The sequence below is a fragment of the Leuresthes tenuis genome, unplaced genomic scaffold (genome assembly GCF_036924035.1).
Source record: "Leuresthes tenuis unplaced genomic scaffold, fLeuTen1.0.hap1 SCAF_4, whole genome shotgun sequence".
Classification (NCBI taxonomy): domain Eukaryota; kingdom Metazoa; phylum Chordata; class Actinopteri; order Atheriniformes; family Atherinopsidae; genus Leuresthes; species Leuresthes tenuis.
This window is the reverse complement of record NW_027325358.1, coordinates 5,004,485-5,021,703: the sequence shown is the minus strand read 5'-3', so window position 1 is coordinate 5,021,703 and position 17,219 is coordinate 5,004,485. Positions and strand designations below refer to the sequence as shown.

At 43.7% G+C, this 17,219-nt stretch overlaps 2 protein-coding genes across 2 annotated transcripts; both read right to left on the bottom strand.

The window, feature by feature from the left end:
- Window positions 1-471: 471 nt before the first annotated feature.
- Window positions 472-3,112, bottom strand: timm10 (translocase of inner mitochondrial membrane 10 homolog (yeast)). The gene is made up of 2 exons (XM_072384232.1): window positions 2,889-3,112; window positions 472-1,098 (listed from the first exon to the last, which is right to left on the bottom strand). The coding sequence occupies exons 1-2, from the start codon at window positions 2,957-2,959 to the stop codon at window positions 903-905; spliced, it is 267 nt and encodes an 88-aa protein (XP_072240333.1). The 5' UTR covers window positions 2,960-3,112; the 3' UTR covers window positions 472-902.
- Window positions 3,113-3,341: 229 nt separating this feature from the next.
- On the bottom strand, window positions 3,342-11,067 carry LOC140305186 (uncharacterized). Its single transcript, XM_072383940.1, has 4 exons — window positions 10,993-11,067; window positions 9,961-10,414; window positions 7,067-8,752; window positions 3,342-3,957 (listed from the first exon to the last, which is right to left on the bottom strand). Exons 1-4 carry the CDS (start codon window positions 11,065-11,067, stop codon window positions 3,602-3,604), a joined length of 2,571 nt encoding a protein of 856 aa, XP_072240041.1. The 3' UTR covers window positions 3,342-3,601.
- Between the last annotated feature and the right edge of the window lie 6,152 nt (window positions 11,068-17,219).

The window sequence follows — 17,219 nt, the reverse complement described above, 5'->3', positions numbered from 1 at the left end:
GAGTCAACACGCACACATACAGGATGATGCCGTTTTATTGGAGGAGTTCACGCAAAGTACAGCGCGCCTGCCGTGGCTCGCACATGAAAAGCAAACACCACAAACATGGTCCACCGACACACAGCACGGCAAGAGGTTCAGGACAGAGATAGCAGCACCATCCTGTCAAAAAAGGGTAAACTATGCATGCGTCTCAAATAAAAAAGACATTTTGGCTCAACCAATACTGCCACTGATAATCCATGCGCCGATCCATCCATCCATCTATTGTGTTTCAGAAGGCAGACACTATGATGTCCGCTGTTGGACATTAAAAAACTGTCTCTACCTGAATGTCGTCTTGAGTTACAACCTCATGGTAAGAGCCAGTGTTTACTTCCCCATGCCTTTAAACTGAATAAAGTCACCTAAGTTTAATGATGATAAAAGCTCAAAGCTTACATTTAAGTCACTCTTTGTGGGGTTTTTAGCTTGTTATAACCACATATGCAGTCCAACAAGAGACAAACAGTAACAACAGTTCAACAGTTCTGGACAAAAGGAAAACAAGCACAAAGTGTAGCTCAGAGATGATATTAGGCCTTCCTCGGTTCCGGTTAGTTCCCAGCAGGCGGCGTCTTGAGCTGGATGTGAAATGAGTAAAAGATCCAGAGAGGCTGCTCGATCAAATGTGAGCAGTTTTCACATCTGCAGAGCGCTCTGCTGCTTCCTCTGCTGTTTGTTTCATCCTCTGATGCAGAAGAGGAGGTAGTTCATCCCAATGGACCCTCATCACCATTAACGTAACTTTTTTTTTCGTTTATTATTCTAATTAAGACACAAGTCTCTCATCCCAACAGCTAATCCCCTCCCTTAAACTGAGAATTCCCCACAGCGCTGCTCTGTTTCCTTCATCAGCGTCTCTATCCGCTCCCAACAGCTGCCTTCCTCATCACTTCCTCATCCTGGACGGAGAGCTCTGTGAGCTTGCGTCCCAGCCTCTCGTGCAGGTCCAGGTATTTGGCCACGCAGCGGTCCAAGCACACCGACTCGCCCTTCGTCAGCTCTGCCTCGTGGTAATGTGGTGGGACGCACTTCCTGTGGCAGGCGTTGGTCATTCTGAGAGGAGAGGAAGTCGGTCAGAAAGTTAAAGTCGTTTCATCATGTCCCAGCAGTGCTCTCATATACACCTTGATTTGGTAAAACAGCTCCATGTGCTGGAGTCTCATTTTCATTGTTTGGTAACAAGAAAACAGGAAAAACTGCAAAGCTGAATCACATGAATTTGAAGTAAATTAAAGTGAAGCAGATTTGATGTGGACTGCATCTTCTTCACCTGCAGAGGCTCTGAGGTGCACAGCATGACAACAGCAGGCGCATCGGATGGCCCGTTACAGAATGACAGGATTTATGCTATAGTGTACTTACTGTCCATTTTCAAATCAAATTTATTTCAAAACAGCTGAACAGAACACAAACAAGGAAACTAAAACATACAAGCAGAGACGCATTAAAAGCAAATTAAATGCAGCCAACAAGTCTTCAGGTGTGTTTTAAAGCTACCAACAGAGAGAGGATGTCCCACAGCTGCTGCTGCAAAGCCACAATCTCTTTCATTAAATAACTTCACCTCCCCCCATATTCCTCTTTCTGGACACCTGTGCTGCGTTCGCACACATTAACTGCGTCTTTGGCTGCAACTTTCAAGCAAGAACATATCTGTTTCAGACTACTGACAGATTTTCCAGCCTTACCTGAATGATCAGCAGCTGAGATGGTTTGTAAATGTAGCAGCAAACTGCTGGGTGTTATGTTCAAATGTTTTCCCGTTATTCTCAACGTCCTCTTAACACAATACAGTTTCTTTTATCAGGTGATGTTTGGCAGATGCATTTTTCCATTTAGTTTTGTTATACAAGATCATTCAAATCAATACAAATACACATTAAAAGCCACCCAGCTGCTGAGAAAATAATATGGATGATACGTTTTGGATGATGGATGATTCAAGTACACCTACAGGAATGAGGGAAAGCAGTTCCATTCTACTTTAACCCCCCTTTCATGACTGTTGTGGTGTTCAGTTCAAGTTAAAACGTTTTCAGATTGCTGGTAATTACACTGTGGAGTAATTTGTGCTCATCTGACTTGATGTCCTCCAGCACAGCTGGTCCTGCAGCCATCCCGAGGAGATGTTTCCAGTTATCCCAAATAGAACCAATGTGCAATTTAAAAAAATCATTATACGACCTAAACACCGATTTAAAACCTCATAAAACACGCAGGTTTTTTTTTTTTTTTTTAAAATCAATAAAATCTCCATTTCTTAATGTTTGGAGCAGCTAATGACAGCTTCAACATACTAATCTTAAAATATTTCATATTTTCCTAAGGAAAAAGCACACAAACCTCCAAGTCAACGTTGCTGAAATGTTGCAGAGGGATCCTAAAAGTAAAGTAATAAATAAATGCTGCAAACCTCAATGAACTGAAGCTGATGTGAGACACTGAGAACATCACACAGAAAACCACTGCTGTAAATACTGCTAATGCAGTTTTCCAGTTTCTGAATTTTAGCTTAGTTATATTAAGACAAGGTCTATAATGTCATGTTGTTGTTCATCTGGGGCTTTATATACGTCCTGGAAAGAACTAAATATTTGTATTTATCATGTCCTGATTAAGGGAAACCTAACAACTGATCGAGGCCATTTGTCTTAGTTAAATTTAAAGACTTCTTCGGTTGAGTAAATTAGACCATGATCTAATCGTAAAATGAGCAGATTTGAAATTAAATTGTTTTAAACACTTTGGCTTGGTTAACGAAGATAAATAAAGGCAGCGATAGTTAGACACATAATTTATGATGTACATATCAGACCGCTAGCGTGTTTAGCTTGAGGCTTTACCGGTTGTACATGTCAGCCATCATCTCCACCTCCAGCTCCGCCGCCAGCTGCTGCGCCTTCATGGGATCCATGTCCGCGTTTCCGTGCTTAAACCCGGCCTCTGCAACCACGCCGTCCCGGTGACCCTCTTCTACGGACAGCCAACAAAAAGCCTAACCGCTGCTTCTCCTGTAACCTTCAAAAATCTGCGAGAAAACACGTGTGTAGCATTTCCTCCTGCACTTCCGCTGTCAATAAAGTTTCATTCAAACGCGTAAGGCTAGAGTCACAGACAGTGCGCCCTCTACCGGTCGGTTCCTAAAATTACAAACCAGTCATTTGGAGAAGAAAAAGAGACGAAACTTTCATGAAAACTGGTTTTAATCGATCATATTTATGTACTTCACATAAAACACGATGTGCTTTGTAAATAAACCAAAACTCTTACAGAATAATTACTTACATGAAGTGCTTTTAACCTAATTGGTCTGAAATGATCAACTGTACAGAAAATGTAAAAAGTGTAAAATTGACCAACATGGAACATGGAAACAACTTTTTCCACTTGCATGTTATTAATGGGAATTAAACACCCATTTTAACCGCACATACTGAACTAAACAGGCGTGAAAAACTAGGCTGATTTCTGCACATGCAGAGGTAATAACTCCCAAACATGACTTGGCACAACAGAAGTGCTGAACTAACAGTGAAAAAATGCATGTAGACAAATATCACTCGGCTTCATCTCCAGTCACATCAATCTCATTCACATCTTCCTCTTCTTCTTCATCTGATATTATGACCATGTTGCTGGGTCCATCTTCACACCCTCTGTTCAGGGGTCCTTTCTCTGGGGAGTAAAGCAGGACATCCACCTCCTCTTCTTCTTCTTCTTCTTTTTGATTGCTGTCTGAGCTCACGCTGATCTCATCAGCCAGTGGCGCCGGTGGGCCCAGTTTCTTCGGGATGTGGGGGGAAGAGTTTGCTGTCTTGTTTTGTGGTGGCACGCAGGAGTCGCTGTGAGGTGCGTCTTCGTCGCTGCTGGCAAACTGAGTTACATCTGATCCTCCTGAGCTACAGAACGCTCCTGCAAGAATGATAATAAAAACAACATTTTAGAGTAACAGAGACACAAAAACGATTTTTGTCAGTTTACGCTCCAATTTAAGCACAACAAATTACTTTTCCCACAACTCATCATGGTGCCATCAGTTCAGTTTAAAGACAGTATCATTCTCCAGCTTCACCTTCTTCTCCAAATCTTGTCATTCATTCTTCTGGCTCCAAACAGACCTAAAAAGTGACTCCAGGCTTGAAAACAAGCAGGAAGTGATGCATCTACAGCCATCTCTAAGTACCAGTATCCAGGCATAACTTACCAACATCAGCGCAGTCCTGCAAAGTTCAAACTTGACAAATCATTACAGGCTGGAAGCATTTACAGATCAGCTCTAAAGAAACGCTGCAGTTAATTTACTTTTAATGTTTATCATCTTCTTAAAACTTAGTTCAGAAGTTCAGGTCTCCCCCAACAGGGTTTGGAGACCGAACTCAGAACTAAACAAAGAGTTTTATATCTTTTCTGTTCTAAATGAGCTTAAAAACTGTGACACAGTGGGAAAAAAAAAGCAATGTTTAAAATCGGAATCTTAGCTACAAACGGAGCTCTGACAGATTTAACAGAGCAGAAAAAAAGGTCAAAATATAATATCACAACTAGGGCCGGGACTTTAACGCGTTAATTAAGATTAATTAACTATGCAAAATTTAACGAATTTAATCACGCTTATTTTTGCACCGCAGAACGTTTCTCACTGGATGAGTTTCAGGCATACCGATTATACTGGAGCACCAACTAACGTCCATGACTTCAGACGACAACAAACCACAGCGAACAATAGTTAAACATGAACGAAGAAGCTGTTGAGACCGCTTTGGTTGGCCCTGTGGATGGGAAATGTTGCTTTAAAAGACAGACGGATGGGATGGTGCAGGTGACCCGTGTAAAGAGGCTACAGTCCTCGCTGCTGCTGGACCCGTTCAAATCCCGCATTGGACGGCCTTTTACTGCGTGTCATTCCCCCTCTCTCTGCTTTCTGTCTCTTTTTATCTGTCCTGTCCATTAAAAGGCATAAAAAAGTAAATTTAATAAAAACTGACGAATGGATGGAAGCGTCGATGAGAGTGCGGTTGGTTAAGTACCACCTTCAAAAATAATAAACGATGTTTTTTAGCTTAAGCTTATGTCTTCAGTCATTATTCAATGGTATACTAACATCCATGTGAAAAAAAATGCTTCTCACTGTTCTCAGATCAAATATTTATATGCGATTAAAATGCGATTCATTTCGATTAATTAATTACAAAGCCTCTAATTAATTAATTTTATTTATTTATTCATTTATTTATTATATTTTTTAAAATGGAGTCACAAACGATCAAAAATTAAGCTTCACAACAGATTCACTGATTGCAAGATAGAGCAAAGCTATGAGGTTGTTCCGAGCAGGGATTACGATTGCTGCACATCGTCTTCAGCCCTTTTCAGGCATGAGAGAAAGGTCATAAATGGCTTCAACGTTCTGTTGAACCTCTCTGGTGACCCAGCTGCCTAAATGACAACAGTCTGTTGGAATAAAGTGCATTAGGAGGCTGGTCTTAAAACACATTCCCACCGTCAGAAAACAATAAATGTGCAAAGAGAGCAAACAGGTCAACACCAACTCAGCTCCCCCCACCCCACTGAGTCCCCTGGAACATCTGGGTCAGATGTGAGAAGCAGTTTGTGGATTTTAGTTTGCATTTAACATAAACAGCCCAGAAGAATCACTATTCGATCCAGGTGCAAAGAGAAATGACAAAGAGCTGCCGAAAGCGTCTTCTGTCATCCTGATGCGCTTCAGGAGCTGCACTCTACTGAAAAAAGCATCAATAGATCAGCTCTGCACATCCAACACACATCTGCTCCGTCTGTCCGACAGTTACCCGGGTAACCACCTGTACAGGCTGCTGTAGGTCTCCCAAGAGCCGCTTTCATACACGACATACAGAACATTAATGGCTCAGTCAATCTGTTAATAAGACGGCCATAAAGCGTGTTGGACAGTGCATGAAGAGCAGTAATAAAAGAGTCCTTAAAGAGTCTCAGTTTTCTGAAAGCAGCAGCGAATACAAGCAGCTGTCTAATCACCATTTTATATGTTTAAACTGTCTTCAGGGTTTAATGGCACTGCAGTAACAGCTAAGATGTTATCAACTCCAGGAAAACATTTATTTCTCATTTTAAGCTAACAGACAGAGCAGAACAGTGATGGGTGGGAGAGGTTGAAAACTCCATTATACGGTCGGACAGAGCAGAAGCATTTCTCTCTCATTTATTGATCTCAGATGCTGAGTAAAAAACTAAATTACTGCTCTGAGTGAACAGCTGATCACAGCTGCTGTATGTTTGTTTGCAGCTGTTGACACTGGGGCTGCAGCGAGACGCTAATCTCACCATACGATACACGACATTCAGCCAACGATACGATACCATTTAATACACATCATGTTCTGAAAGATGTTAAAGGGATTTGACATGAATCGTTGCTGATTGGACGGTGGTCTGACCTTTGAACCTTTAGGACAACACCACCAGACAAACGGAAATAAAACAAACATTTCACAAATGTGTCTTTATGTTGTGAATATTACATCATTAACCTGCTTGTTTTACTTGCTAAATACCATCAACACAAATTCTAATTCTCTAATCAAAAAACGTCTTTTTTCATTTTTGAGAAGCTCAAACAATAAATTACAACAATCCTACATTCTATAAAACAGAAAAACCATCAAAACCTCTGAGCTTTGCACTTTATATACATTTTTATGAACTAATTTATCACTGTTTTGTATAATGTGACCCCCCCGGCATCATTTTGTATTATGTGTTTCCACTAATTGTAACATCTGACTTTTCAAAGTTTGCTAAAAAAATTAGATAATAAAATGTATACTTTAATGGGAAACAAAATAACGATGTATATGGCGGTATCGATTAAAAAAAAAAAAGAAGTTTAGCCCCAGTTCACACATACAACACACGTGAGCTGCCTGCTTTTGTAGCCACTTCGGGCGGCACCATTAATGCCGTTTCTGCGGCTCACTGCGCGTCAGAATCTATCCTTACGGTAGAAAAAGATAACTTGCAGTACCTTCATGGGGGCTCTTCAGCGGTTGCTCTTCCTCCAGGACACCAGAAGACGACACCGGATGACCCAACCAACCAGCAGAGCCGCTTGTGTCATCGTGCTGGGTTCTGCTACGCTGAGCTGCAGCGGCCTTGAAAAGCTCATTGTGATTTTCATCGACGGTGACGTTAACAAATACCTGATCTTGTGCCTTTGACATCTGTTCAACGTCCATTTCCGCCTCGTCAGCTGATCCACCCAGCGTGTCCCCTCTCTTTTCCTTTTCCTCCCTTACAGGCTTACAGATTTCCTGGCTTTCGTTCGATTTCTTTGTTTTGGAGTGTTGCCGCTTAATGAGCTTTTGGAACTCCTTCAGAGTGACCATCCACGAACGTTCAGGTGTCCCAACACTTTTCACCTTATCGTCTCCCTCAGCCTCCACAGAGCATTCATCACTGGCGGTCTTCTTCAGGGGAACTGCTGCTGCTTCTGTTGTGTTCGTCCTCCGTTTCCGGCCCCTTCTCTTGCCTTTTTCCTCCTCCTCCACCTGTGGAGGATCCTTGTCAGCTTGCTGCTCGCTGGCCTCGCCGTGGCTCTTGTTTTCAGAGATGACGGGAAGGTTCCCCGACAGGCTCTCCTCCAGCTTGATCTTACACGGCCTTCCTCGCTTACGCCTCGGGAGCGAGCCTCCTTGTTCATCCACAACGACAGCTCTGCGAACGACTGGTATTAAAACACGAGACATTTCTGGGATTGTGTTACCTGCATTCTCTTGAGATTTCTTCACAAAGCCCCTGGTTCTGATCCTAGTCGTCCCGGTGCTGAGAGCCTCAGGCCCTCTGGTTTTCTCACTCCCAGCTGGGGCTTCTTTTAGTTTCCTTAAACGGGTGCAGAACTTGTTGGAAAGGCTGGTCTGGTCCCTTTCCTTCACCAGCATTTTCTTACTTGACAAACTGACGAAACAAAAAGTCTTTGTTCCGTCACTGACTTTTGACTTTTTGGAAGCCAAACCTCTGGGCTTTCTCCCCCTCCTTTTCGGTGCTTCAGCATCCTCGGTGGTATCATGCTGGGTGCATTTTAAACTTTCCTTCGTCTTGTTGGGCTCAGATTTAAGCTCTGCTGCTAGTTTGGTGTCTTTCTCCTTTTCGAAGGCGGGACTCAAGCGACAGCTGTTTGGATCCGGACTTTTATTGGCTGCGATAGCCCTGAGAGGAAACTGCAGAGACCCGGGGGTTTCTGCGAGCCACGGTCGCCTGTGCAGCAGTGGCTGCCTCTGCGGGTCGTGTTCAGGGTTAGCTGAGCCGTGGGGGAGAGGCTCATCTTGTGCTCCAGAGGTACATGGCTCTAATGGAGAGAGACGCTCAGGAAGCCTCAAGTCATCTATGCAAGATAAGGAAAGAGTCTGCTCAGAGTGCGTTTCGCTTCCACACGAAAGAGGTAAAAAATCCAGAATGGTCTGATCTTCCTGGGAGGACGGCTGCTGTAAACAAGCTAAAGGCATGTCGGATCCTGTCGGGGTGGGTACAAGACAGATAGAATTTTCACTTTTGGATGAAAGCCCGTCCTGGATGCTCACTGCCTCACTGTGCCCCGGTGATCTGACTGATGATTCAAACTTGGAGCGGTGCTGCTGCAGCAGTAGATCCGGCTGTGCGGCCGGGAGGCCTGGGCAGCTCGGCTGGCTCTGAGCTCCAAAACAACAATGGATACCTGGAAGACAGGTGGGAAAAAGACTGATCAGTGCCTCTGGGATGATGATAGCTGAGGTGATCTGCGTTAGCGTGGGGGGGTAGATAGAGAACTGAGTATTTCAGTGGCTCCCGACCCGCCCAGTTTCAACTTATTTTTACTTGAATTTTTTTGGGTGTCTTGTTCAAACATGACGCAGTGAAAATGTGTTTTAATGCACAAACGGAGCGGAAATAAAGTAATAAAAGTGGACTTTTGCATCAAAATGAAGAATAAAGTCAAAACGAGAACCATGAAAAGTATTTTTCCTGTGCTATTGAGTAACAAATATTTGCAGTCCCCTGATCTGAAAAACATGGGAAGCTACAAAGGTGGGGTGGTATCGATTTAGTCAGCATACGACCGTGATTCAGGAGAAAATTCACTTTCCGCATCCAAAGTGTTGCACTTTTTCGGCTTCGAGGACACCTCGGCTGTGGTGATGAGCTCACTCACTTTACAGAAACAGGCCGACACAAATGCTAAAGGTGTGACCGATTTCTCTGAAAAAGGTGGGTAATAAAGTTTTGGTGGCGAGGGGGAGAGCACAGCTTCTATGTGGATGTGAAAGCAGCCGACTTAAATGGCAGGTTGCACTGAGGTGTGTAGTCAGACCTCTCATCAACTAACCTGAACCAGGCGCTCTGCTGCCCTCTAAGAACCAGTTTATTTTTACACAGGCTCAGTTACAAAGTTTCATCATTACGCTCCCTTTCTCAGCCCCTGAAGTAAGCGGTTCTTAGACGTGAAATAGCAAAGATATGGTCCTGTCCTGGAAATTACTGCCATAGCTAACAGCTGGTCCTCAGGCTGTGGAAGGATCGGGTCCAAGGTTACACATCAGTTTCCAACCATCAGCTGAAGAAGGGTAACAGCAGAATGAGACTGGAGAGGAGACAACCTCATGCTGACAAGGTGCCACCAACCTACGAGTCTGATCACTGTGTCTGATGAACGAATAACCGTCACCGTTCAGGAGGTAACAACGGGGGGATCCTTTGGGTTTAGACCAGATCAGACAAAATGTGCTCATTCTCACTCTTCTGGGCCACATTAGTGTGAAATTTAGAATAAAACAACTCTGGAAAAGTCAGCTTGGTCTCCTCGTGTGAAACTATCTTAATCTACTTGTTGACGACATGAAAACAGAACTCAAGAAACAGCTGATCCTTCCCCTCTCCCGCCTGTACCTGTTTCTGCTGATGAGTGTGTGCTCTGTGTTCCCAAATCCTGGCAGAACACACACCCAGCTGCGCCGACCACAGCGTGCACGTGGTTCTGCTCCACGCCGCCCTCTGTGCCAGGGACGTGGCAGAAGGCCGGCGCTCCGTCGTGGTTCAGCTGCGACTTCTTGCAGTTATTATCCATGTTGGGCAGAATATTCAGGCCCATCATGATGTCCTCCAACAGCCTCTCAATCTGCTCGTCGGTCTCCTCCACAGAGCCCTGAGGCGGAGGGAGCGCCGCCGACCCCGGCTCGTCGCACTGGTTTAGCACCACGCCGCCACTGGAGAGCAGATCGGGGTCTGAGCTGGTGTTGGGGGGGTTTGGCGTTTTGGGGGAAGTGGAGACAACAGGCTGAACGTTCTCTGGAAACTGGGCGTCTCTGCAGACGGTCTGAGGAGTTTTCTGGCTGGAGCAACCCTGTCGAAAGACGAGTAACAAGTCAAATATGCTCTGCTACACAAGTTCACCTTCAGATGTACTCAAATCAAAACACTTCATGTCATCCTTGGATGTGAACTTGAACAGATACTGGACTATTAGCACATTTTACTGGAGTTTTTTGGACTTATCTGCCCTTTCAGTGGATGCAGTTCAGAGGCTCAACTCCTCAGAAATGCTTTAAAATGCTGAACAGGAACACCACTGAAACAAAAACACGATTGCTCCATCTTAACTGCGTTACTAACAGATGCTTTGGTGCCAACAGAATCATTTACAGGAAAACCTCAGCGCTGCTTTGTTGGAAATCAGCCGTTCTTTGGAGTTTTTGTTTGTCATTTCTGCAAATTACGAAGCTTTTATCAGGAAACAAGTGAAGGTGTTGCGTGTTGATTTAAGTTAATTGGTTTAATGGCATTCCAATTAGAAAGAATGACCTTTTCCCACCTTAAAAATCACCTGCTCATGCTCATCTTGCTTTCTGGAAATCTTGAATTAAACTAGCACAGAAAGCTCTGAACAAGCATCTTTTTCTACTGATCATCGTATCTACTCACTGAAACCTGTCTCAGCACTGTGGGGGGGGGCAGGTATTCTGTGCCGCTGCTCCCTGTCTGTGGAATATCCTCCATGACACCATGAGGGCGCCACACTCCACAGACGAATTGATTTTTAAACTCCTTTTCTAATTCCCTTCTTTTTTATGTCAGTTTTTCATCTCGTTACATCTTTCAGAGGAGATGAAACTTTAAGAAGAGTCGTGGGGCTGCTCATCTCAGGTGGAGCAGACAATGCTCATCTCAGGTGGAGCAGACAATGCTCATCTCAGGTGGAGCAGACAATGCTCATCTCAGGTGGAGCAGACAATGCTCATCTCAGGTGGAGCAGACAATGCTCTCTGGTAAAAGTCTGACAAATCTGTCATGTGGTGATCCTTCAGAGCCATAAAAGACGGAGTTATTGTGTTCAAACTGCAGATGCTTCAGTTCGTTCTCCAGTCTTTACTGTGGAACATCACCTAAACTGATCATTATTTGCTGCATTTGTCAGAAAATGTGCTTTTATGATGTAGTGATGCAATGTAGAGATAACACTCAGACTTCTCCACCTGTGTCACGGAGGTAAGAACCGACAACGCCTCATCCGTGTCCTGCCTGCTCACAACCTCCCACACTTCTCCTTTAGTCCTCCTCCTCAGCTTCACCTGCACAGACGACAGAAAACACAGCGGTGCGATTGGAAAAGGTGAGAAACGCGTTCTTTGCCTTAATTGGCCCTAAAGTGATCCTGATCTGCACCAACACTGCACGGTTCCTCCATCAGCTCACAATCCAACTCTCCACAAAGTTAAACAAAGCAAGTTTGTGCTAAATTATGCTCCGAAACAGAGAGAAGGTGATGATCACACTCCTCTGCCGCTGCTCTCACCCTGACAGAAGAAATAAACTGAGACAGTTATTAGCACTCAGTATGAAGGCTCATCTGCAAAGGGAAGGTTGAAGCAGAGACTTTGACAAACGTGTTTTTTTACCGACCTTTAAAATACTTTATGCACAATTTGACTAAAAGTTAAAAGTCTTTGGCTCCCGAAGGATACATACATCATTTATGATGACGTAAGACAGAAATGGACTCAAAGCTGGAAATGCAGGTAGGTCAGAGCCGGCCCTGTCCACAGGCTGCCTTCCTCTGCCGTCTTCTCATCCCGGAGCGATTTCACACAGATTATTGCACATTAACCAGCTGTGGCTCAGTGACATCACACTTCAGTCGAGATGCAACCTCCACAATCACAAGGGAAGCCGTCTGCTGTGAAAAGGACCCAGCATTTCATGCAACCGTCTTTTCTTACGTTAATTCAAGTCCTAATCGCCACTTAAATATGAATCGTTGGTGAATGTTTGAAATAACTACATATATATGCGTCTTCTAAATAACTGACAGAGTATGTAAAGCCATGTTTGGCTCAGAGCACATTCTGGCATAAAACAAGTCCGGAAAGCTGTTTTACGATGGTCAAACAGAGGAGGACAACACTGACGTAGACCCATCTTATCGCCATTTTTATGATGACATCATAAAAACAACCTTTAATGCAGCCAACCGGAGCCTAAGGTTGTGTGAACCTAAGGTTGTTCCACCACCACTTTGGGGTCTTTGTTTTGACCGAGGAGGATCAGTTGTGACTCGGGCTGCAGTTACAGGAAATCAGAGAAGATCTGGTTCCATCATAACTTAAAGGTGTCGACGGAACAAACGACGACTGTAAGACTAGAGAAGGAGGACGCCGTTTTATATCGGTGATGTGTGGAGCTAAGGTGCAGACAGCAATGATGGACAGCGTTCACCTTTTCTACTGCAGCTGCTAATTATTAAACAAACTGCTGTTTTTTTTAACAGAAACAAACACTAAAAAAGGTCTCCGAAAGCTATAAATCCCTTGTTGTTTGCTCCATATTTCCACCTCCACCCAACCACGTTATTCTCAGCTGCTAAAAAGTGACATTTACGCATTTTCGTGCCCGTGAATCGACAATTTGATCATATTTGTGCAACTTTTGTCTTTCTTGCTGCAGGTAATTTTCTGTATTTTCAGACCAAAAAGTGCTTCAACAAATCTGAGCTAAGATATTAAAGTGCTGCGCCAAACGTAACTGAAGGTTGCAGTAATCGTTTCGCATTCTTACCCTTAAAAACTGGTTCCAATTTGCTGCCCAACACTTAAAGGAGACACATTATGATAAGAGTTTACACCTACAGTAAAGCAGAGACTTCTAGGAGGTGGAGTGAAACACTAAGCCCCTCTTTTCCTCAGGCTCTACCTCTTGTGAAGCACGTTATTTCAGAGTGCATACAACAGAAAGCCTGAGAGCTCAGAGGCAGCTGGTTGGCCACCGATCGCTCTTTTAGTCTCATCCTCATACGTCGAACTGGCCCAATTTGGTCTAACTCCATCCCAGTTCTTTCAGTCACACATCAGCTCCATAAACTCTGAAAATAAAAGTTGCTACATTTGTGTTTTGCAAAGAACTTTTGCTAATGTGGCCAATATTTCACAGATGCTTGGTTTTGATGGTGCATTCACTGACAAATGGGAAAAATCAGAAATTCTAACAAACGACTGATAAAAATAAATAAAAATCAAAGAAGGTCAAATAGAAGTCTGATTTCTTTGTCAAGAAATAAAACATTAAAGTACTTGTGGAGCATTTTTACCCCAATCACTCCCGATGTTCAGTGAACTGCTGATGAGATTTGATGTCGATATATCACCAGTCAACTTATAGCCAATGAAAGGTCATCTTAAATTGAAAGTATACAGAGCTTAGGAGAAAAAGGGGCCAGAGTGTGAAGTGATGCAAATTTGCCCTTCAGTTCTGAACACCTCACTGAATTTTCAGATATACAGGACCAAAAACACACTAGTACTGACTTCAAACACCTAATATACATGGTAAGTCCTCCCTTTAACTTAAATAGTCTGCTTATCTCAGTCAATAAACCATAACAGACTGAACACACAAAGTGATTTGTTTCACATCATTTTCTACATGACAATATTAACCGTTTCTGACCTTGATAGAAATCTGTGTGGTCTCCATCATCTCCATCTGTTTCATCTTGGCCAGGCTTTTCATTCCTGCCTTGGCACGCGAATGCCTCTTCTCTGTTGAGCTTCTGTTTCCTTCTTCTAACGTCTCATCTCTGCCGACCTGTCTGGGCTGCTTTGCGTTTCCTCCGCTGTCCAGAGCCTCGCTGTTCGCGCTGCCATTGGTCAACAGCCACATGTCGTTTCCAGACTTGGGGGACTCCTGGGAAATGTTTTCTCCGTGAGATCTCGGGGAGCTGGGATCATCACCAAGTAAAACGGGGAAGGATATTGTGTCAGTGGACAATGCCGAGGATGATGCAGGTTTACTCGCACTGCCAGAAGATTGTCCGACTGTGGACTCGCCGTCACTGGGAATGGTTGGGCAAGGAGTGAGGAAAAGCTGTTCATCAAATGTGGGATTCTGAGGTGGCAGAGAGACAGAAAAAGTTGCTGCAGGTGACACGGTCTCTGGGATTGGAGGTGTAGTTTGACCACAGCTGCCCACTGCTACGTCAGCAGCTTTAACAGTCTGTGTGCCAATAGAAACGCATCTTTTCATTCCAACCATCTCAGCCTGAACTTGTGCATCCTGCATTTTCAGCCCGTCACGCCTCTCTCTGCCGTCTCCTGTGTGAACGCCATTCTCTCTCCTGGTACTCTCCCTCTGGTCCAGGAGCTCTCCTCTTTTCATCCCCCCATCTTGACATTCTTCTACAAGGTCTGTGATTCCTAACTGGCGGGCTGCAGCCAGCACATCCCTCTGCTCTTTGCTTCCTTTTACTTCTATCTCCCCAGAGTACAGGAGGCCAACGAGCTTCAACAAGGTCTGGGCGGTTACCGCCTGCAGCTGAAGCTGATGTTTCTGTCCAGATGGAGGAGCCGGAGAAGAAGACAGCCTTTGGAAGAAGTATGGGCTGAGAGCTGCAAGGACACAGCTGTGGGTTGGGACTGAAATACCTTCATGAAAACAAATTGGAGAGGAATTAATTAACCATGTACAGTACACAGCTAAAATCCTAAGCCGCACCTTATTTCTTTACATTTAGTTTCAAAGGAGTCTTGTAATCTCTTCTTCTGTTCTTAAACACACATTTTGAGAGGAATGTTTTTTTTTGTTTGTTTGTTAAGTCACTTCACTCTGACCTATGAATGATTCATGTATAAAAAATTTTTTTAAAAGGCTCCTAACTCAAGGAATTAAGCAGAGTTTTGAGTCGACACAAACAAATTAGCAAAGAAGCCATTTTAAATTGTACTTTCAGGCACGTTGTTACTAGCAGTCCGTCACAAAGACGCATCATTTGTTCCCATTTCTTTAGTTGCATCTATGAAAAACAGCAAAGATAACACAGTTTGACAGACAGAAAATAGGATTTCTGCAGCAACAAGGTGATTCTCAAAGAGCTGTTAGCTGAAAACTTGGCATATCTCAGCATGGTGTGCAGTGTGCCCTTAAAACATTTGAGGAAACTGGACAAGTGGAGGACAAAAGAAGAAGTATCAGGCCTAAAAAACTATCTACAGCAGATGAACAGGATCTGAAAGTGATGTCCTTAAGAAAGAGGAAAAAATCCAGCAGAGACCTGACAGGACCTGAGAGATGCATCTGGACCCAAGCCTCATCAGAAATGGTCTCCATGGAAGGGTGGCTGTCAAGAAGCCATTCTTAAGGAAGGGAAACAGGGAGAAAAGGCTGAGCTATGCCAAATGACACAAGAAGTGGACTGAAAATCAGTGGCAACAGGTCTTATGGAGGGATGAATCCTCCCCAGAGCCCGGACCTCAACATTATTGAAGCAGTGTGGGATCATCTGACAGAGAACGGAACAAAAGGTAGCCGACATCCAAAGAAGAGCTTTGGGATGTCCTTCAAGAAGCCTGGAGAACTATTCCTGAAGACTCCTTAAAGAAATGACAGAAAGCTTGTCTCAGAGGTTCAGGCTGTGTTGGAGAATAAAGGAGCTCAGACCAGATATTCACTTTAAAGCTCATTAGAATTACTTTATATAATGTATTTATATTTCTGTTTTCTCATCTTTCCATAAATAGCTGCACCAGTTTTCTTTTATAGGGGCTGCATATTAAGAAATTGGAGTTGGCGGCAGACTTCCGCAATAAACTGTATTTTCTTTAAGTACGAAATTAATTTCAGTACCAGGTTTTCGGTTTTTATGGATAGCCTCACCTTCAGTTTGCAGCAGGGTATCGCAGAACTGAGCACTGTTCTGTTGTCTCTGCAGCTCTCCAAGAAGCTGCACCTCATGGCCGGGCCACCCGAACCGCTGCATGTCCACATAGGAACTGGGAGCGTAAATTAGACAGAAAAGGGTTTAAAAATGGTCTACGTTTTGGTGAAATAAACACAAAAAGTAGCAGCACAGCCACTGCTATGCCGTTAAGCTTCTTTTTTCTTAAACAGACTGCAAATTTAGCATTTTTTCGGGAGTTTTAATTGCTGGGAGTGTTCAGGATTCTTGTTGGCACGTGGAGGAGCGCAAATACTCACGCGCTGGAGTTAACGTTAATGACCTTTAAGGACTCTCCCCCCTTTCTTTGTGAGCTTTTAGTTGTCTCAATTACTAAAGTCATTATGCTCACCATTGTCCCAGGCTTTGGGATTTTTTTGTGAGAAAACTGTGCGATTAGACATGTTTCCTCCGAGATGGTTGGCGATAAAATGCCCCAATTTACTAGCTCACTGTGATTAGCTAGCTGAAGAGCTAACCACATGTCAAATAAATATTCACATCAATTACACAGACACAGTGTAGTTTAATTCACTAAAACAATAATCTAAAAAAATTATAATAAAACCGCTTGGTAATGGGCTTATTAGAAAGAAAGCTTAATTAGCCAACTGCTTTAACTTCACACAGTTGCTAAAATAGCGCAGCTTTCGTTACTCACCACTGTTTTTCTGTAGTGCAATTTGAACCCCGAAGAGCATTTGAGTTTTATTGATGAAACACTTTCTTCTGAGTCATTATACTTTTAAATTTAAGTCACACTCTATAAAATTGTGACATATCGCCCCTGCTTTTCCGAAATAGTTGTAGTCGACACCTCGCGGCGAGGCAGCGCCCCTTGAGGCCGCTGCGTCGCATTACACCAAACAGATTAAAACAAAACTTCCGGTAATTCTCATCATTCACTCAACTGGTCCCAATTCACTGAAACAAGCAAGAGACAATA